The sequence below is a fragment of the Anopheles nili genome, chromosome 2, assembly GCF_943737925.1.
Source record: "Anopheles nili chromosome 2, idAnoNiliSN_F5_01, whole genome shotgun sequence".
Lineage (NCBI taxonomy): Eukaryota > Metazoa > Arthropoda > Insecta > Diptera > Culicidae > Anopheles > Anopheles nili.
In genome coordinates this window covers 76891595-76908136 of record NC_071291.1, presented here as the reverse complement: position 1 = coordinate 76908136, position 16542 = coordinate 76891595, and the positions used below count along the sequence as shown (strand labels likewise).

The window sequence follows — 16542 nt, the reverse complement described above, 5'->3', positions numbered from 1 at the left end:
CATGTAGCGCGTGGAGGCCTGGGGAGGGGGGAGGGAAATGGCGCTTCCTGTCAAACGCCAGTGAGACGGTGCACGGCGTGAGCCGTGAGAAGGTGAGTAAGTGAGTAACGGTGGCGCACATGCGCACCGAACACGTGCTCGGCGCGTATACAGGAGGCTTGCTGCTGCCTGGCGGACGACGGTTCGGAAGAGTCCGTGAGCATCGTCCGCGTGTGTGAACGTGAGCCTCACGCGTCCTGCAAGTCCCTTTACGAGTGAGAGGCGCGCGTGAGAAGTATTGATTTTTCAAAATAAGGTGGAGAAAACGGAACACTCCGTCGCGTGTAGTGTCGCGCAGTGTCGAAACAACGCAGTGGGGTTTTTCGCGTGCGGAAAATTTACAGCGACCTTCCTTTTCGGCAATCGATTGCGGTGGATGCACTGATTCACCCGTTTCGTCGGTTGTGTTTGCTGGCGGTGTAAACGGCGGAAAATCGCTCCGCATTTCGCAAAACCGCATCTGTGTGCGGTCACATTTCTTTGTGCTCCGTGTTTTCGATCCGTTCCAGTCCCCGAAGACCGTGTGTGTGTGTGTGTGTGTGTGTGTGTGTGTGTGTGTGTGTGTGCTCGTGTGTGTATGTGCCGTTCAGGTTGTGTGAAGGAAGTCCCTTTTCACGTGCCGTACGTGTGTGCCGCTTTTGTTGGGCTCCATTCAGTCCGCTGGAGGCTAAATTTATTGGCTCAAATCATCGATATCGTGTCCGGGGCGAAAGCAGCGACCCCGTAGTTGTAGTGCAGTCACTTTCCGGATGAAAAGGAAGGCCCCTCAGGCCAAGCAGTATGATCCGTGTGTGCATTCCTTCAGCCCTAAGCGAGGTTGCCTTCTCCCGTGGCTAGAAGAGTTAGTTGCAAGGGAATCGAACGGCTTGCGAAAAGTAGTCATTGAAGCCCATCAATAACAGTAGTCTAGCAATCCTGGATACTCGCAGTGGCAGGCACGTTAGCGTGTGAGTGTCGTGTATTGCTCCGGCATTGGGCGTCCTGATAACGTAGGAAACTAACCGCGAAAAGAGTGCTTGGTCCGTTGCTCTAACATCAAATTACTCAAAATTTACACTGGACGTCTCAGCGTGTCCGCCATGCATACGTGACGCATCCCAGACAGTTCGCGTCCTATGCGCGCCTTGGTGAGGTTGTGTGTTGGAAAAGCAAAGCCAACCGGTGGGAAAAGTAAGACTAGGCATCGTAAAAGTTGCCTGGAGCAATCCGCTCAGGATCATCAGTCCTTCCGTGGGCCGCGTTACGAGTGTGGCCACCGAACTCCTCTCTAACTGCCTCTAACTGCCTACACGTTCGGGGCAGTCACGTCAACGAGCCAACCGGGAAGTCAGCAGGATTCCGTACCACATCACCTCGTAGCGCCGTAGGATAGCGAGAGGTGCGCGTTGGCAAGCATGAGTCGCGAGGTGCAGAAGGAAAATGCCACCCCCAGCACGGGCACAACCGAGGGACACCAGTACGTAGGCCCGTACAGGCTTGAGCGGACACTCGGCAAGGGCCAGACGGGTCTGGTGAAGCTCGGGGTGCACTGCGTCCTCGGCAAGAAGGTGGCGATCAAGATTATCAACCGGGAGAAGCTGAGCGAGTCGGTGCTAATGAAAGTAATGAAAAATGGGAGCGTGTTGCTTCCCTTCTTTACACCCTTCTTTTTGCCACCCGCCCACTTCGTTCAGTGCGTTCGTTACTATCCACAGTCCACAGGCAAGCTGCCGCACAGAGCTTCGTGGAAGGCCCTTCTTTAACATTAGAACGGCATTTTGCTCATCCCAAACATCCAAATAAAACACGAGAAAAAAAACTAAACAGGGGGACGGCATTGGCTTCTCAAAACATATGCGAACGCCGGGCCATGGAATTCAGCGCACGAAGAAACTACGGGGCATCTTGTCAGATGTCGAAGCGCGAACGCACCCTGAACAATGGGCGACGTCGGTGTGGGCAACGAAATTTTAATTAATTTTCTTATCCTTTTTCTTCTCTCTGTCTTCCTCTTTCTCTCTCTCTCTCTCTCTCTCTCTCTCTTTCTCCATTGCTCTGTGGCAACCGCGATCGGGATGTTTCTTTTATTTGCTTTTTTTACTTCGCTTCATGTGGCTACTACCGTGGATGAAATGACACGTTTTTTTCTCCTGCCACCGGTGCTATGCGGGTTGCATACCTTTACATATCTCAAAATACCGATCCACAATATCGAACCGCGTACTTCGGCCCACGCCTCCAATAGGTTGAGAGGGAAATTGCCATCATGAAGCTAATCGACCATCCGCACGTCCTGGGGCTCACGGATGTGTACGAAAACAGAAAATACCTGTAAGTAGTGGGCGAATGAAGGGATAATTCGGGACCACGGTTCGCTCCTTATCGAGTGGATCGCTGGTTCGGCAGGTTGCCATTTGACATGCTCCTGTGGCTGGGGCTTGGCTGCAACGTGCCAAAGGCAGCCTTTGTTATCCATTTCCGATAGCAACTTCCTTGCGCCCGTAATTATCATGTTCTTCGTTTGGTTCCTTTTCGCCCACCTGTCCTTATCGACTGCGTTTTGCCGCCACTCCCTCACCGAAGGTACCTCGTACTGGAGCATGTCTCCGGTGGTGAACTGTTCGACTATCTGGTGAAGAAGGGTCGCCTCACGCCGAAGGAAGCGAGAAAGTTCTTCCGCCAGATCATATCCGCGCTGGACTTTTGTCATTCGCACTCGATATGGTAAGTATCGCACGGTTCGTGTTTAATTTTTGCTGCGTCTCACGGGGAAACCTGGAAAGGAAAGCGAAATGTAAGCGATTGTGATACAACGAGCCGGGAAGAAATGGTGGGCTGAAAAAGCAATGAAGCGACAGTGCCGCCTGTCCGCACAAGGCGGTCGAGTGTGCGTGTGACAATGCCTGCCCGAGGGTTTGCAGTTGCCGATGCCAATGTACCCGGGTGCGCTGGTAGGAAGACGGACGTGAATCCTTATAAAGTGCTTACGACAGACTGCTACGTTCGCCCCGTGGCATCCGTAATGTCGAGTGTGCGGAATGTGTTGACCATTTGGTGTTTGGAGAGCATTTCGTAGCCCACCCGTTAGTGCCGCATCGTATCCCTTTTCTTGTCCTACACGCCTTGTTTGCTCAGGATGGGTGCCGAAGGGAGACCGGGAAGCGTTCCAGAGACGGGCAACAGATTGTGGAAGTGCCGTAGCTCGGTGTCTGTTTCCATTCGCCAAGGTCCATGCGGCCTTGTTTTGCGCTCGACCCGCGATACCTTGGTTCGACACCTGGTCTATCTCAGCAACCCAGCTCCGGTGTACCTAGTATTATGTAATGCGAGCAGCGAAAGGGTTTCATCTCGTTCTGGAACGGTGTTTCGCAATAGATTGTATTTTTTGGGCGAATTTTGGTGGACAGCGCCTCCCACCGGTGAGCTTCACTCAAGTGGAACACCATCGCAAACAGCCCGATCAAATCCCTATCTCCTTTTCTGAAATGAGCATGCTAGGTGAAAGTGTAACCAACCGGAAGGATTACCGGTCGATCCGGTTCCGGTGGCGCCTGAGAGCCGCTTCTCGGTTTCCTTTCCCACCACGAACGGTGTGACAAACACCCGTCACATCGCAACCGACGAGTGAATAATTGATTTATGATTCGCACATGCCGCAGCTCGTCCCGGTGGTTTCGTCTCATTTAATTGGCTGGATACAACCGAAGAACCCACCAGGCTGGTAAACTGCCTCACAGACAAACCGCAGGATTACACGAATCGATTGTAAAGACCAAAGCGAATGTAGCAAAAAAAAGTAAAAAAACACCCCCACATACACACATTCGCTGAGCCAACTGCACAGCCTCCGAAGGAAGTTCAATGGAGATTTTCTCGTAAAAAGCACTTGTTGAGCGCGTCGGATCGTTAGGACTTCTCGGTCACATCTCGCGGAGGCGTACATTCCACGTTCCCGTGATGATGCTCTTCATTCGGGTCAGCGGACCTATGTCGGGCTAAATTAAATTTGGCCAATTACGTGTTCGCCTTCGGGGCGTTTTTTAACCAAGTTTAGGACATTTTTGTACAGGACTTGCAGGGGGGTTGTTTTTCGTCAAGTTTGGTACTGCGGGTGTGCGTTGATGGTTGTTAAAGCAATTAGGTTGGAAGACTTAAAAACAAGAGTGTTTTATCGGCACAGTGACGGGAAATATACAACAAACGCATGCTTGTTACTACCATGATACTTTTGTCATTTCGCTTGTTTCAAAAAAGAAACAGAGAAACATTTTACCACTATAAATAGGCGCCATTTTTATTGTACGTTCGGAATAATTCAGCTCCTAATCAGCTTAGCCGATCAACCGCTCTGATCGTTCCAACTCATCGCTCTATCCGTGGCTCGCACTCTAATTTAACCGAAAACTCCTATTCGTAACCGGCAAGGGAGAATAGCGAAAGGGTTCTAAGAGGATTAGTTTCTAACGGCCATTGACAGCGAACTGATGACAACGCCCCTGCAAATACAGCGGCAAATTATAATTTCAATGAGAGAATCGAATTTCGATTCTTCTGCTGTATCAAACAAAGTACGAGTGGGGTGTTAGCGAGCGGTACATCTTCGCACAAACCGCTAGACGACGCTTTGCTGAAAGACCTTCGAGGAGGACGAGTACTTTCGTAAACGGCGCCGGGTATTCCGCTGGGCTGGCGCCGGTCAGATGACTGACATTAACCGTTTCAAGTTTCTTGCTAGCAGTTTCGCTTGGATTTCGAATATCCTAGGTGGCACGCGGCAACAATGTCTTAATGTATGTTTTACTTCCATTTGTAGGCCCCGTGCCAAGTTTCTTGGGACTGGAACAGTGCCGTGTGAAAACTGAGTTTCAGAAACTAGACAAACAGTGGTTTGAGCCAAACTGGTGTTGAAAATCCCTTGCTAGATCATGTTTTTTAACTCAAAATTGCTCGTAACAGTTATAGGTGTAGTTTGTCTAAAAACATAATAAATCCGCTGAGCACACGTGGGCTTTTCCTCGAACAGGACGTGTGGGTGTTTTCATTTTTTTGTCGAAAGGCGTCACATATCACTTTAAAGGAGTAGTATCTACACTACTACGAATTGGGAAACAAGGGAGCAAAAACCCGACGTGTAAAAACACAGTGGAAATGCCTAGCACCATGTGAAACAAAGAGTGTCGATTCCCAGGCACCCTCCATGTTCGCCATGTTTTTGGCACAACGTCAAACTGGCGCACGGATACAGCCGGTCAGCTACATGATCGTCGGTTATTCCGCAGCTTTCGGAGAATGGAGAAAACAATCAAGCTTTTCATCTCCGCCAGAGTCACTGTCTGGACGGTCGTTTGTATGTGTGGTACTTTTGGTGCGATTAAATTAAATTACACTTTATGGCTTTTCGCAAAAAGCTAGACGACCAGATAGGGTCACAACGCATACGGTATACGATGTGGAAAGAATGGTAACTCGAAATTGTAAATGATTTGGTTGCAGTCCAAACGACTCGAATCATCGCAGAGGCAAGTTTGGCCGCCTTCCCACACGCAGGTGTGAAGCATTAGGTCTCTTTCCACCTGAACTCGACACATAAAGTGGCTTTTGGTCGCATTAAAATTCTATTGGCTTTTCCCGTGAAGAACGCTCTCCAACGACTGGGTAGCAAGCGCTTGCCCGAAGGAATTGGCAACATCGTGTATGCATGAGCCGAGATTTGAATGGTGCAATCCGTAATTAAATTTCACCTCACGGTCGGGTCCGATATCTCGGCGGATCATTTGTTGCTAACACTCTGCTCCACTCACTCGTCAACAGCCATCGTGATCTGAAACCGGAAAATCTGTTGCTGGACGACAAGAACAACATCAAGATTGCTGATTTCGGAATGGCATCCCTTCAGCCGGCGGGTTCGATGCTGGAAACGTCCTGTGGCTCACCACACTACGCCTGCCCGGAAGTCATTCGAGTGAGTACCATCGAAGTACAGGTTTGGGAAAGTCGAATACTAAGCTTATGATGGTTGGGTCTTCTGTCTGTGCACAGGGTGAGAAGTATGATGGACGCAGAGCAGATGTATGGTCCTGCGGAGTCATTCTGTACGCACTTCTGGTCGGTGCCCTCCCATTCGACGACGACAATCTGCGGCAGCTGCTGGAAAAGGTTAAGAGGGGTGTGTTTCACATCCCACACTTTGTGCCACCAGATTGTCAAAGCCTTCTAAAGGGTATGATCGAGGTGAACCCAGAGAAGCGTCTAACGGTAAGTGGATCAGAGGTTGTGGTCCATGGAATCTTATACATAAGCGAGTTTTTTTTTCATTTCGTTCTATTCGCTTACAGTTGGCAGAAATCAACAAACATCCTTGGGTAACTGCGGGCGGAAAAGGAGAACTTGAACTAGAGCTACCGATGATGGAGGTGGTCCAAACGCATGTTATCCCAAACGCGTCCGCGGTCGATACGGACGTGCTCAATGCAATATGTTCGCTTGGTTGTTTCAAGGAGAAGGATAAACTGATACAGGAACTGCTGAGTCCACAGTAAGTAAACGAGCCCATGTGGTAACGAAGATGTGATGCATTTTAGCACCATGCCAATGTGAAATATCAACAACCGTTCGCTTACTAACAACCTATCCCGCAGCCACAACACGGAGAAGGTAATATACTTCCTGCTGTTGGATCGAAAACGAAGACGGCCGGCGATTGAGGACGAAGAGGACGTATTGAGACCCCGCAACGACATCATTGAGATCGCAGATCCTCCCCGAAAGCGGCTTGACACGTGTCGGATCAATGGCAGTAGCAGCCTTTCGTATGGGCAGATCAGCGAGGGTTCACCATTGACTTCACGGCGGCAAACGTTCAACAACGGGCACCGGAGCCACAGCGGTAGCACGAGCAGCAGCAGTCGCCGTTCACCGTCCTCGGTGCCTCTGTCACGTAGCTCATATCAAAGCCCAACACGAGGTGTCGTGGTCAACTCCTCGCAGCCACTAAGTACGATAAAATATCATTCAACTAGATTCAGCTCCTAATTGCAATCTGCCTTCTTTTCAGATCAACTCCATCCACCATCGTCTCCGAATGCGGCCTCAAATCGACACTCGAACTACTCGCCGAGAAGCAGCACCAAGTCGCAGGTCATCGATTCTTCCTCGCCAGTACACCATCGAGCCAACTCGGGGCCAGCTGTGACGGTGGGATTGTTTTCGGAAACTGATTCAAACAACAGTGAGTACTATCGGTTATGGGCGAGCGAATGGAATGCTTACTGTTGTGGTTTGTTCAATTACACTTTCCAGTGACATCTTCAATCAACGCCATCCCGGGTTCTCCAATTTTGGGCAGTCCACAACAGCTGCAAGCCGTTACAACTGGCAGCCAGCTGTGGAAGACTCGACTGACGAACATTAAGAATAGTTTCTTAGGAAGTCCAAAGTTTCACCGTAGAAAAATGCAAAGTACGTCCTTTTTTCGTTTATAATGCAAAGGCGTTTATACATTTGGTCAACATTAAATCTCCTTCGGTGCTTTGCAGTATCAACCGAAGAAGTGCATCTTACTCCGGAGTCGTCACCGGAGCTGACGAAAAAGTCTTGGTTCGGAAACCTAATGACGACTGAAAAAGACGAAACATTTACAGTATTAGTCAAGGGTAAGCCGCTAGCAACAGTCAAAGCTCACCTGATCCATGCCTTTCTGTCGGTAAGTGTTAGAAAACAATCCCTGGGCGCGTTGAGGAGCTGAATAATTCATCGAACTACGTTCCTTGCAGATGACTGAGCTATCGCATAGCGTCCTCTCGCCAATGTCTTTCCGGGTTGAGTACAAACGGGGCGGTACTGGGCCTACGATGTTCCAGCGGCATGTTCGAATACAGGTCGACATTAACACGATCTGCAAGCAGGGTGATGTAGGCGACATGCTATTCGCAATCACGTTCACATTGATCTCTGGTAACATTCGGCGGTTCCGGCGCATCTGCGAGCACATCCAGGCGCAGGTTTGCTCCAAACGCTACCCCGCACTCAGCAGCCCAACGAACCAGCACAACAACAAAGTGGCGAACAGTGTAGCCGAGAGCATATCCTGTGGCTCGGATTCCAGCGATCGCATTAACTACAATAAGCACGTGAGTAGAGCAACCTATTTCGCAGGGGTCGTCAGCAGCACGTATGTAGTCATCTCGATCTTCGCCATCTTTGATCCGGCAGTCGGTTTTACAGGCACGCTGTCGAATATGCGCTCGTGCGTGTGTGCGATTGTGAATGTCCTGCCGGCACTCTTGCTTTCCTGCGTTCAGAGCTCTCGCTCTCGCTCTCTCTCTTTCTTTCTCTTATTGTGTCTTACCCTCCAGCACCGTTTTTCCGGTGGATTTAGGGGGGTTCGCTTATGCATGCTTTTTTCTATTTTTGTTTGTTAACTTTTTTCTGGGACCCGTTTCATTTCCACACCATATGGATTTTGCGCGGAACGTTACACGCCCCTCCCGAAACCTTATGTGACCATCCGGATGTTATCACCTTTTTCCTCCTGTGCGCCCACCGCCTCTGTTCTCTGGCACACGGTCACCAACCTTGGCTTCAGAAGGAGTCCGATATCGAGCAGGAAACGTTTTATGATACGACCAGCATCGGCAAGACCCGCCGGTCCTCGGCCACCTCGTCCAACAAGAACTCGGTGTCGTCGGATGAGATCGAAATCAAAACCGTACGCTCCAGGTAAGTGTGTTTTATGTGTGTGCATTTATGCGTTGCCGTTGTGTTGAAGTGCTGGATTTTGGGTTGCTATGTTTCACACGTTACTTGCCGGTCTGCTGAGTGGGGCTTTATGCAGTTGTTCAAAGTTGGTGATTAGGTGACGCATGGGTCACCTGATTGCCATCATGACTACCGTAAATTAAATTTTTTTATTACTCTTTCTTCGTTTATTCATCACTTCTGGTACAGCTCGGAATCCACGGAACGTGAACGCGACCGCAGCACGGAACGGCCGGCGGCCATGTCCGGTAGTGCGCTAGTATGAGAATTATTTCTCTGATAGGATTCAGCCAACAGCGGCACTCCTACAGAGATAGAGACAACAGGACCGAATCTTACTCGCAATGCTGAAGCTCCTATCGACGACCCGGACGTCACCGATGACGCAGATCTTGCGATCACGATCGCGGCTGCTGAAGAATCCGACGATTCCGTCGAGCTCATGGAGCTGATCGTTAATCAAATGGAGATCTGACTATAAGCTTCTTCTCCCGAACACGGCCTTCTTCTCAGCGGCTTCTGCTTTCATTTCTCCCCTACATCCCAGGCAGGGTGGCCACCATGCGGAAGTTAAGACCTAGGCGCAACCGATACCGTTCCAGCAGACGAACAATCCATATACTTCAGCTATTAGTGCTACTTGTACTACTTATCGCTACTATTTATAGCTTGGCGTCGAGGCCAGGAGCGTTGGCGCAGATATAATATTCCGAGAATTGACTCTACTGAGCATGAAGAATGAGTTATAAGACCCAAAACATGAGACACTAACAACCATTCATTACGGTCAATTTCGCATCGCACCTAGCAAACAAGTATCATCAGAGAAAATTATTGCTACTGACCTACAGTAGCGCAAGAAGTAAGCATTTTAACACGATCTAAGCTTGAATAGACCGAAAGATAGAATCTAAACACGTATTCATCTCGTAACTGATACAGATACTATACTTAAGGGTGGCTTTACTGTCAAGAGCTAGCGAACGTTTGATAGGAAGGCGGAAGAGGTATACAGGGTTTAAGCTGAATAGAAGACATTGTGGCATTCCATAGAAACTGACACCAGGGACAAACTATGTGACGCACATACGATCGAAAGATGGGGTTGTAATTTTTGAATGCTGGTTGACATATTCCTAGACACTCGAGTCGTAGAAAGGATATCGTATTTAACGGATCTAATGAGCGATAAAGCTAACTTGAACAAGATTGTAAAATTATCTTTAACGTTCTTAGCTAACTTGTTACCTTCTGCGGCTCTACAAATGGGAAAAAAGGATTGTGGCGAAGCATACTGAGGGATGTCTGTTGAACGGATCAATTTCGGGGGAAAAAGTTGCTCTGAAAGAAGTGAAGCGTGTGGAATGAATGAGCAGTTGTAAACTGGGAAGATGGTGAAACACCATGAACCAGACGTCACGTGCCGTAACGAATTGTACTTTATCTAAGGCTAGCAAAAGAAGTAACGTATGTAAGTAACCAGCTACGACAAAAATCTAAACCTACAATGCTATTATACTCACAAAACGACTACCTAATGCTTTACAAACAAACAATGGTATTCAATGGCAAAACAGTGTATAACCCGGTGGAAAATGATGAATGAAACAAATCAATCTAGTTCAAATGGTAAGAGAACACATTCTGCAGAATATGTTACAAGCAAGTGAGGAAGTCTAGCGGGCATTTCTTTTCAAACGTATCCTTTTATCTGCGTGTGGGAGAGACACTGATACGATATCGACAAGAAATTACTTGCTATCTACGGTTCGTAAACACTACATTGAGATAGTTCATTGCAATTTAGCCTAATTGCCATCATTCACTATCATCATTTGAGTAGAGAAGAAATCGGTATAAAACAAAGCGCAGCTATAGTGCAATTGACATCAGTATAGTAGGAAACTCGTCCACACGAGTAACGCGTGGCTTTGAGACGTAATGTATTGCTTTTCTTCTCTATTGCGTTTGATGTATTTTGGAGAGTACTGTGTTGTTGCACTTTCCTTACTTTGAACCTCTTTAACAGAGCATTGTAATATCTAACGATGCATAGCTAGGAGAGGAACATCATTTATTTTGATATGAATGAAAGAAGACGACTGCAAATCAAACTAAGACTCATGTGTACAGAAGAGCGAGAAAACGCAAAAATACCAAAAATGAGGAAAAACACAACAACAGGCAAATAATATACAAACCGCAGACGCTTATTAGTTTTGTTGTGTAAAATTTGATAGAAAAAACATTAGGTGCAATAACATTACCGGCTTTTTGTAGGTCTCTGCGAGAATGGAAAAGATTAAATCAACGGCCACAGCTAGCGTTAGTGGAATTATAAGGGCTATGGGAGCAAGTATTGCAGGAGATATGTTATCTCCATGGGCTTATTCAGTTCATTTCCTTTCAGAGGCTGCTGCATCCTCATCGTTCGAGTGAGATTTGTATGGGTTTAATCCTCAAGAAGATACTCATTTTCGCTTCCACATGCTCGATTGCTCTCATTCTCACTAGTTCACAAGGACGAATGGTTCTTTCACAGGCGATACTAATAATAATAGAGCAAATTTTAAAAATTCTCCATTTATCCCATCATGGTGTGCCGATGACGGGGCATTCGCTTTGAACAGATGACAAGGCGGTAGCAAAACAGTAAACTAATATCGTTTCTCCAATGCTTATGATAAGACACAGGTGAATACTACTGTTCTGAAAGTATGAAACAGAAGCACTCATTCTCACACTGAGAACACGTTCATATTACCAAGCGGTCGTCACGTACAGATAGCACTCGTAGATTCTACACATTTGCCAAATAACAGAGTTCACCGAGTTTTCGAGACATAACATAATGGACAAGAAATCAAAACATTAATTGAACTTAAACCTATACTTGGAGCTATGGTACTATGTGCTTAATGCTAGCTCTCTGAATATGGTCGCACATGTTCTATACGCATTTGTTAGGAACACTTGAAAACTTCGCGTGTAAAAAATTAGATGAAGCGAAAACAAAAATGATTTCTCGCCAGAAAACAAGACGTAAATCAATACTGTTTACCACGCCTGATCAGGATCATCAGCAATAGCAGAATAACCAGTGCGACGTTTCACGCTCAAGCGGAAAAGTACGACGTGCTTGAGAAAACAAATACAACCTTCAATTTTCTATCAAACGGAGAGCTTAGCGGGCCCGCATGAAAGCGTTGCAAGGATTTGTGTGCAAATCAGCTGTTAGTTTTGAGGTTGAAAGCTTTTGTGCTCTCGAAATCACTACTGTAGGAGTACGTTCGAGCGTTTAGGAATAGCTTGTTGAGAAAGGAGTGAGGACCAGGGTAAAAGTATGTAAAAAAACACTAACCGATTGCAAGCCAACTTTACTGTGCTACAAAACTAAACTACACAACTACGACAAAACATGGAAAAACAAAAATTCTACCCGCAGGTTTGTAATAAATTAACGCTTTTTGCAGTATGGATCGCAGTGTGTGAGAAAGAATAATAAACGAACAGCTTGCGCCATTATTATACAGTGCTAGTCGTTATAGTTGTTGCAAAAAAAAGAAATTAAGAAGCGAATTGTAGCTAATCTTGCGCCGAATTTGCATGATCATGCTCGTTGTAAGAAATATGTATTTGAAATATGTAAAGGATGTGTTTGAGAGCTTCGAACAACGCGCGCATCGAAGTGTGAGAAAGCGGCAGGATCGTTATTTGTACATGAGAAATCTGAAAATCAGACGAGAATATCCGAGGGTGAGTGTATGATGTTGGTTTTGCCGAAAACGGATACAAAAGATAGATAAAAGAAAAAAGGGCAAAAAGGATGAGTATGAACAGATATAGCACTAAGAAACCAAGCTAAAACAACCAAAGTAATCTCATACCGACAAGCGCATAGAGAAAACACTACAAAACAACTTCATAGTAGATAGCACCGAAACATCAAATAGAGCAAAATGAAAGGCAGGAGCGTCGGGACACATTAACCAGCATTGATACAAACAATAAAACACGAGCACTTCGAAACATTCACACGGTTTGAAGACAACATGGGAATAGCGAATTAAAAAACGTAAAAAACACGCTAATTGTAAAATGTGCAACAATGTTTTTGTATAAAGAAAAAAAGAATCCAAACCGATAGTACATATTACTGTTTCGGTGGGCAGGTAACCAATAGCTGCTGCTCCCCCTTGCCAGCGAGGACGGAGGTCTATGGGTGTGAGCAAATGAAAATAATATACAATTTCGAAATACACGCCATTGAAATTAAGCAGTGTGTTAGTTTGGATTTTTTTTCTTCATGGAAACGGCTCTGTCTAAAGAGTGATAGTTTCAGAAGTTTGTTTAGCTTCATTAGTATTCAGGTATTCTCATCTATCGCAGTAGGCGTGTTGATTTTGCGGTATAAGCTGCTGCTTTTGAAGCAGAAAAAGTGTCTGTATTCAGTGCGGTTGTGTCACGTGGTAAAAAAAGTGCTCGCCATGAATTTCATTCCATATCGCAGTAAAAGTGTTCCTCCACGTCCTGCAGGACTACCGGTGAGAGTAGGTAGTCGTGATATGGACCGTCAGATACCTTACTACCGCAGTCGATCGTTTGCGAATGTGAGGCGTGAGACGGTAACAAGTAACTGCAACATAAACGCACCTGAAAATGTTACTCAAACTAGACAGTCCGACCGGTCGGGCAATGATTCAAGCTATGTGATCGTCGTTCTCGCCGAAGGGCGTGGACATGCGGTTCTGGAGATCGGTCTGGCTGCCATCGATGTGGCCTCGCCTCATCTAAAACTCGCTCAATATGGCGATAACTTTTGGTATTCTGCCACATTGGCGACACTACACAGCCTCGATCCAGCAGTGGTTTATTTTTCCGAGCATGCGCTAGTCAGTGGGACATCGTACTTGCCAAGGCTGATCCATCAGTATCTTCCTCGAACGCAGGTGCTCGGACTGGGTAGGTCCTACTTTAACGACAGCATTGCCGAAAGTTACCTTTCGCAACTGTGCAGCCGAGACTACGGACGTCTCCGTGGACTTATTCTCAGCAAATACTACGGAATGGCATCCTGTGGGGCACTTTTACGCCACTGTATGGAAACGGCTCTGCTGCAGATCGCAACCAAATCTTTGAAACTCAGCTACATCGATAAAATGGCTACCATGACGATAGATGTAGAGTGTGTTGGTCAGCTTGAGTTGTTGGGATCGTTGCAGAAAGGGGAAGAACGAATGTCCCTGTTCGGTTTTATGAACCACTGTATAACCGGTATCGGGAAGCGTCATTTACGAGCAAACATAATCGAACCATGGACGAGCCGTGAGCGTTTGGAGTCACGCCTCATGTGCATACGCGAGTTTTTGGCGAAACCGACTCTGCATCAAACAATTCGGAGAACACTGACTGAGATTAAGGATCTCGGAGGATTGCTCAAGCTTTCAGTAGATATTGATCGAATGGTATAATAGGAAGTTATGCAGAGATCTGGTTTGCACATTAATTATTTATATTTTTTTTAGAAAAATACTCATCAAAACACCACCCACATGCTTAATCAAGCTTCGAGCTTGCGAAACGTTCTGAAGGTCGTGCCGAAGCTTCGTGATGTGCTTCGTGACGTACAAGCTGGCTATCTAAGCGATTTGAAACAAACCCTTGAAGAACAAGTATACAATGATTTACTGGAAAAAATATGTACGATCCTAGATGATGGTCCAACTGAACGCAACAATAGCTACAATCGGCTTTTCCTTGTTCGTTCCAACATCAATTCAATATTGGATCTGTTGCGGACACTATATTCTAGCGTAATAGATGAAATCCGTCAGTACGTGGCCGAACTAAGCATTACAGCTCGAATGCAGCTGAAACTGCATCATTCGAAGGCGAACGGGTTCCACCTGCTATACGTACTGGCCAACGACGAGGTAGACAATGCTGCTGAACAGCTTAGTGCAAGCTTTCAGATATTAAGTCGCGTTGGCCACCGTTACACTTTATCAAACGGGCGGTTGATGGCATTCAACGAAAAGCTCAACTCAGTCGGTAAAGAAATCGAAGAAATAAGCTATGGTATCATCAGTAGGCTAATCGTCGGCATACGGGAGCACATAGACGCCGTGTACAATCTAGTAGGGTGTCTGACGGACCTTGATGTTGTGCAAGCGCTATCCATTGTTAGTCAAGGAAAGGAATTTTGCGAGCCAACCTTTGGCGAGGAAACAAAAATAGTGTCAGGAAGGCATCCTTTGCTGGAACGATTTTGTGGTCATCAATCGATCGTTCGAAACAATGTGGTAATCCAACTCTATCCTTTAGAAGGGTACGACGACAGGGATTTAAATATTATGTATTGCGTTTGTAGATTGCAACGCCGGAGTACAACGCGTTCATCGTTACCGGGCCTAATATGAGCGGCAAGACGGTTTACATGAAAACCATATGCACTCTGCAAATCATGGCACAGCTAGGTTGCTACATTCCGGCATCTCAAGCCCAAATCCGGATCGCAGATCGCTTGTTGACGATATTTGGTGATGCTGACAACCTTCAAGAAAATCACTCGTATTCCAGCCGGATGTACGATAAGTTGCAGTTTGTGGGTCACTGCCTCACATCGAGCAGCTTGATCGTGATAGATGAATTGTACGGAGATACGCACCGGCCGGATACCAGCAGTACAAAGTGGGCTCTGCTAGAAAGGATCATTGGTCACGTCGGATTCGTAAACGACAACCGTCAAGAAGCCATGATCCCCACGTTGTCTTCCATTCGCAAACCGTTTGTATTCATAACGACACATTGCATGGAATTATTGAGGCCACTAGAAGTGCATCACAACGTGTCTCGACTCTGTTTGCGGACCGAAACTGTCCTCATAAACGGTGTCGAGCGGCTTCGTTACAAGTACTCAGTCACTGAGGGACGCACAACGGTGCAGAATTATGGCCTATCACTCGCTCGCACCGTCAACATCCCGAAGGAAGTACTGGATCGTGCAGAGAAACTTTGCAACGGAGATTTGAAACGACATCTGATGGAGAGTGCATCGAACGTTCCGGTGCATAATCGGACTGGTAACCTTTCCACTAACACGCTCAATTCTTTGTCGACTCAGGGAAGCTTCAACGAATTTTTCAAACTATTCTACCACCTGTACGGGAAGGTGGCTGACGCCGTACGCAATACGGAAAATATTGAGCAGCATTTGACCGAGCAGCTGGAAACGTTTCTTGATTCCGTACCGGAAGAGGTGCGCGAATTTCTTAGAGTAACGCCCCTCCATCGACTATTGCAGCTGGACGCGTGATGTTCGAGATGCTGTTGTTGATCGCGATGTATTCGCGTTTCTGTGAACGAATGGTATAAGTTGAAGCGTGGTGTTGTTTGTTGTTTTTATTCGCTGTTTCGAGGTCGTGATATGACGGCTAATAAACAAGTATTGCGTGGTGTAATTTAGTCCTGTAACCACCTAGCCTCGGTTAAATCATGTCCGATGGTCTTTGCTATGCTTGAATCACTTGAACTTATTAATATATTTTTCGCATAATGATGATCGAAGTAATTAACCGTGGTTAAAGAAACACCTTCAGTGGAATAGTAATTTATAGCTATTGAATGCACGTTCACATGGCGACATTTCCCTTGCCATGCAGTATTTGCATGGTAACAGATCCTCTGCATGGCAGCGATAAATCTCCCGGATACTCATTCGTCTCATTCATCGGCAGCAAGATTCATTTAACCTTGTCCATCAACACG

General features: G+C 46.6%; 2 protein-coding genes across 2 annotated transcripts; both read left to right on the top strand.

The window, feature by feature from the left end:
* Positions 1 to 1433: 1433 nt before the first annotated feature.
* LOC128731606 (serine/threonine-protein kinase BRSK2) lies at positions 1434 to 9040 on the top strand. The gene is made up of 13 exons (XM_053824738.1): positions 1434 to 1640; positions 2264 to 2349; positions 2602 to 2742; positions 5830 to 5980; positions 6058 to 6273; positions 6354 to 6553; positions 6657 to 7012; positions 7073 to 7246; positions 7318 to 7476; positions 7554 to 7720; positions 7791 to 8147; positions 8603 to 8736; positions 8965 to 9040. Exons 1-13 carry the CDS (start codon positions 1434 to 1436, stop codon positions 9038 to 9040), a joined length of 2424 nt encoding a protein of 807 aa, XP_053680713.1.
* A 4222-nt stretch (positions 9041 to 13262) lies between these two features.
* On the top strand, positions 13263 to 16090 carry LOC128720519 (mutS protein homolog 4-like). The gene is made up of 3 exons (XM_053814192.1): positions 13263 to 14240; positions 14301 to 15077; positions 15146 to 16090. Exons 1-3 carry the CDS (start codon positions 13263 to 13265, stop codon positions 16088 to 16090), a joined length of 2700 nt encoding a protein of 899 aa, XP_053670167.1.
* Positions 16091 to 16542: the final 452 nt, after the last annotated feature.

Coding starts and splice junctions, on each gene's coding strand:
- LOC128731606 (XM_053824738.1), top strand. CDS start 1,434: ATGAGTCGCGAGGTGCAGAAGGAAAATGCCACCCCCAGCACGGGCACA. Junction 5,981..6,057: donor CCTGCCCGGAAGTCATTCGA/GTGAGTACCATC, acceptor GTCTGTGCACAG/GGTGAGAAGTATGATGGACG. Junction 7,477..7,553: donor TCACCGTAGAAAAATGCAAA/GTACGTCCTTTT, acceptor GGTGCTTTGCAG/TATCAACCGAAGAAGTGCAT.
- LOC128720519 (XM_053814192.1), top strand. CDS start 13,263: ATGAATTTCATTCCATATCGCAGTAAAAGTGTTCCTCCACGTCCTGCA. Junction 14,241..14,300: donor CAGTAGATATTGATCGAATG/GTATAATAGGAA, acceptor TATTTTTTTTAG/AAAAATACTCATCAAAACAC. Junction 15,078..15,145: donor CGATCGTTCGAAACAATGTG/GTAATCCAACTC, acceptor TTGCGTTTGTAG/ATTGCAACGCCGGAGTACAA.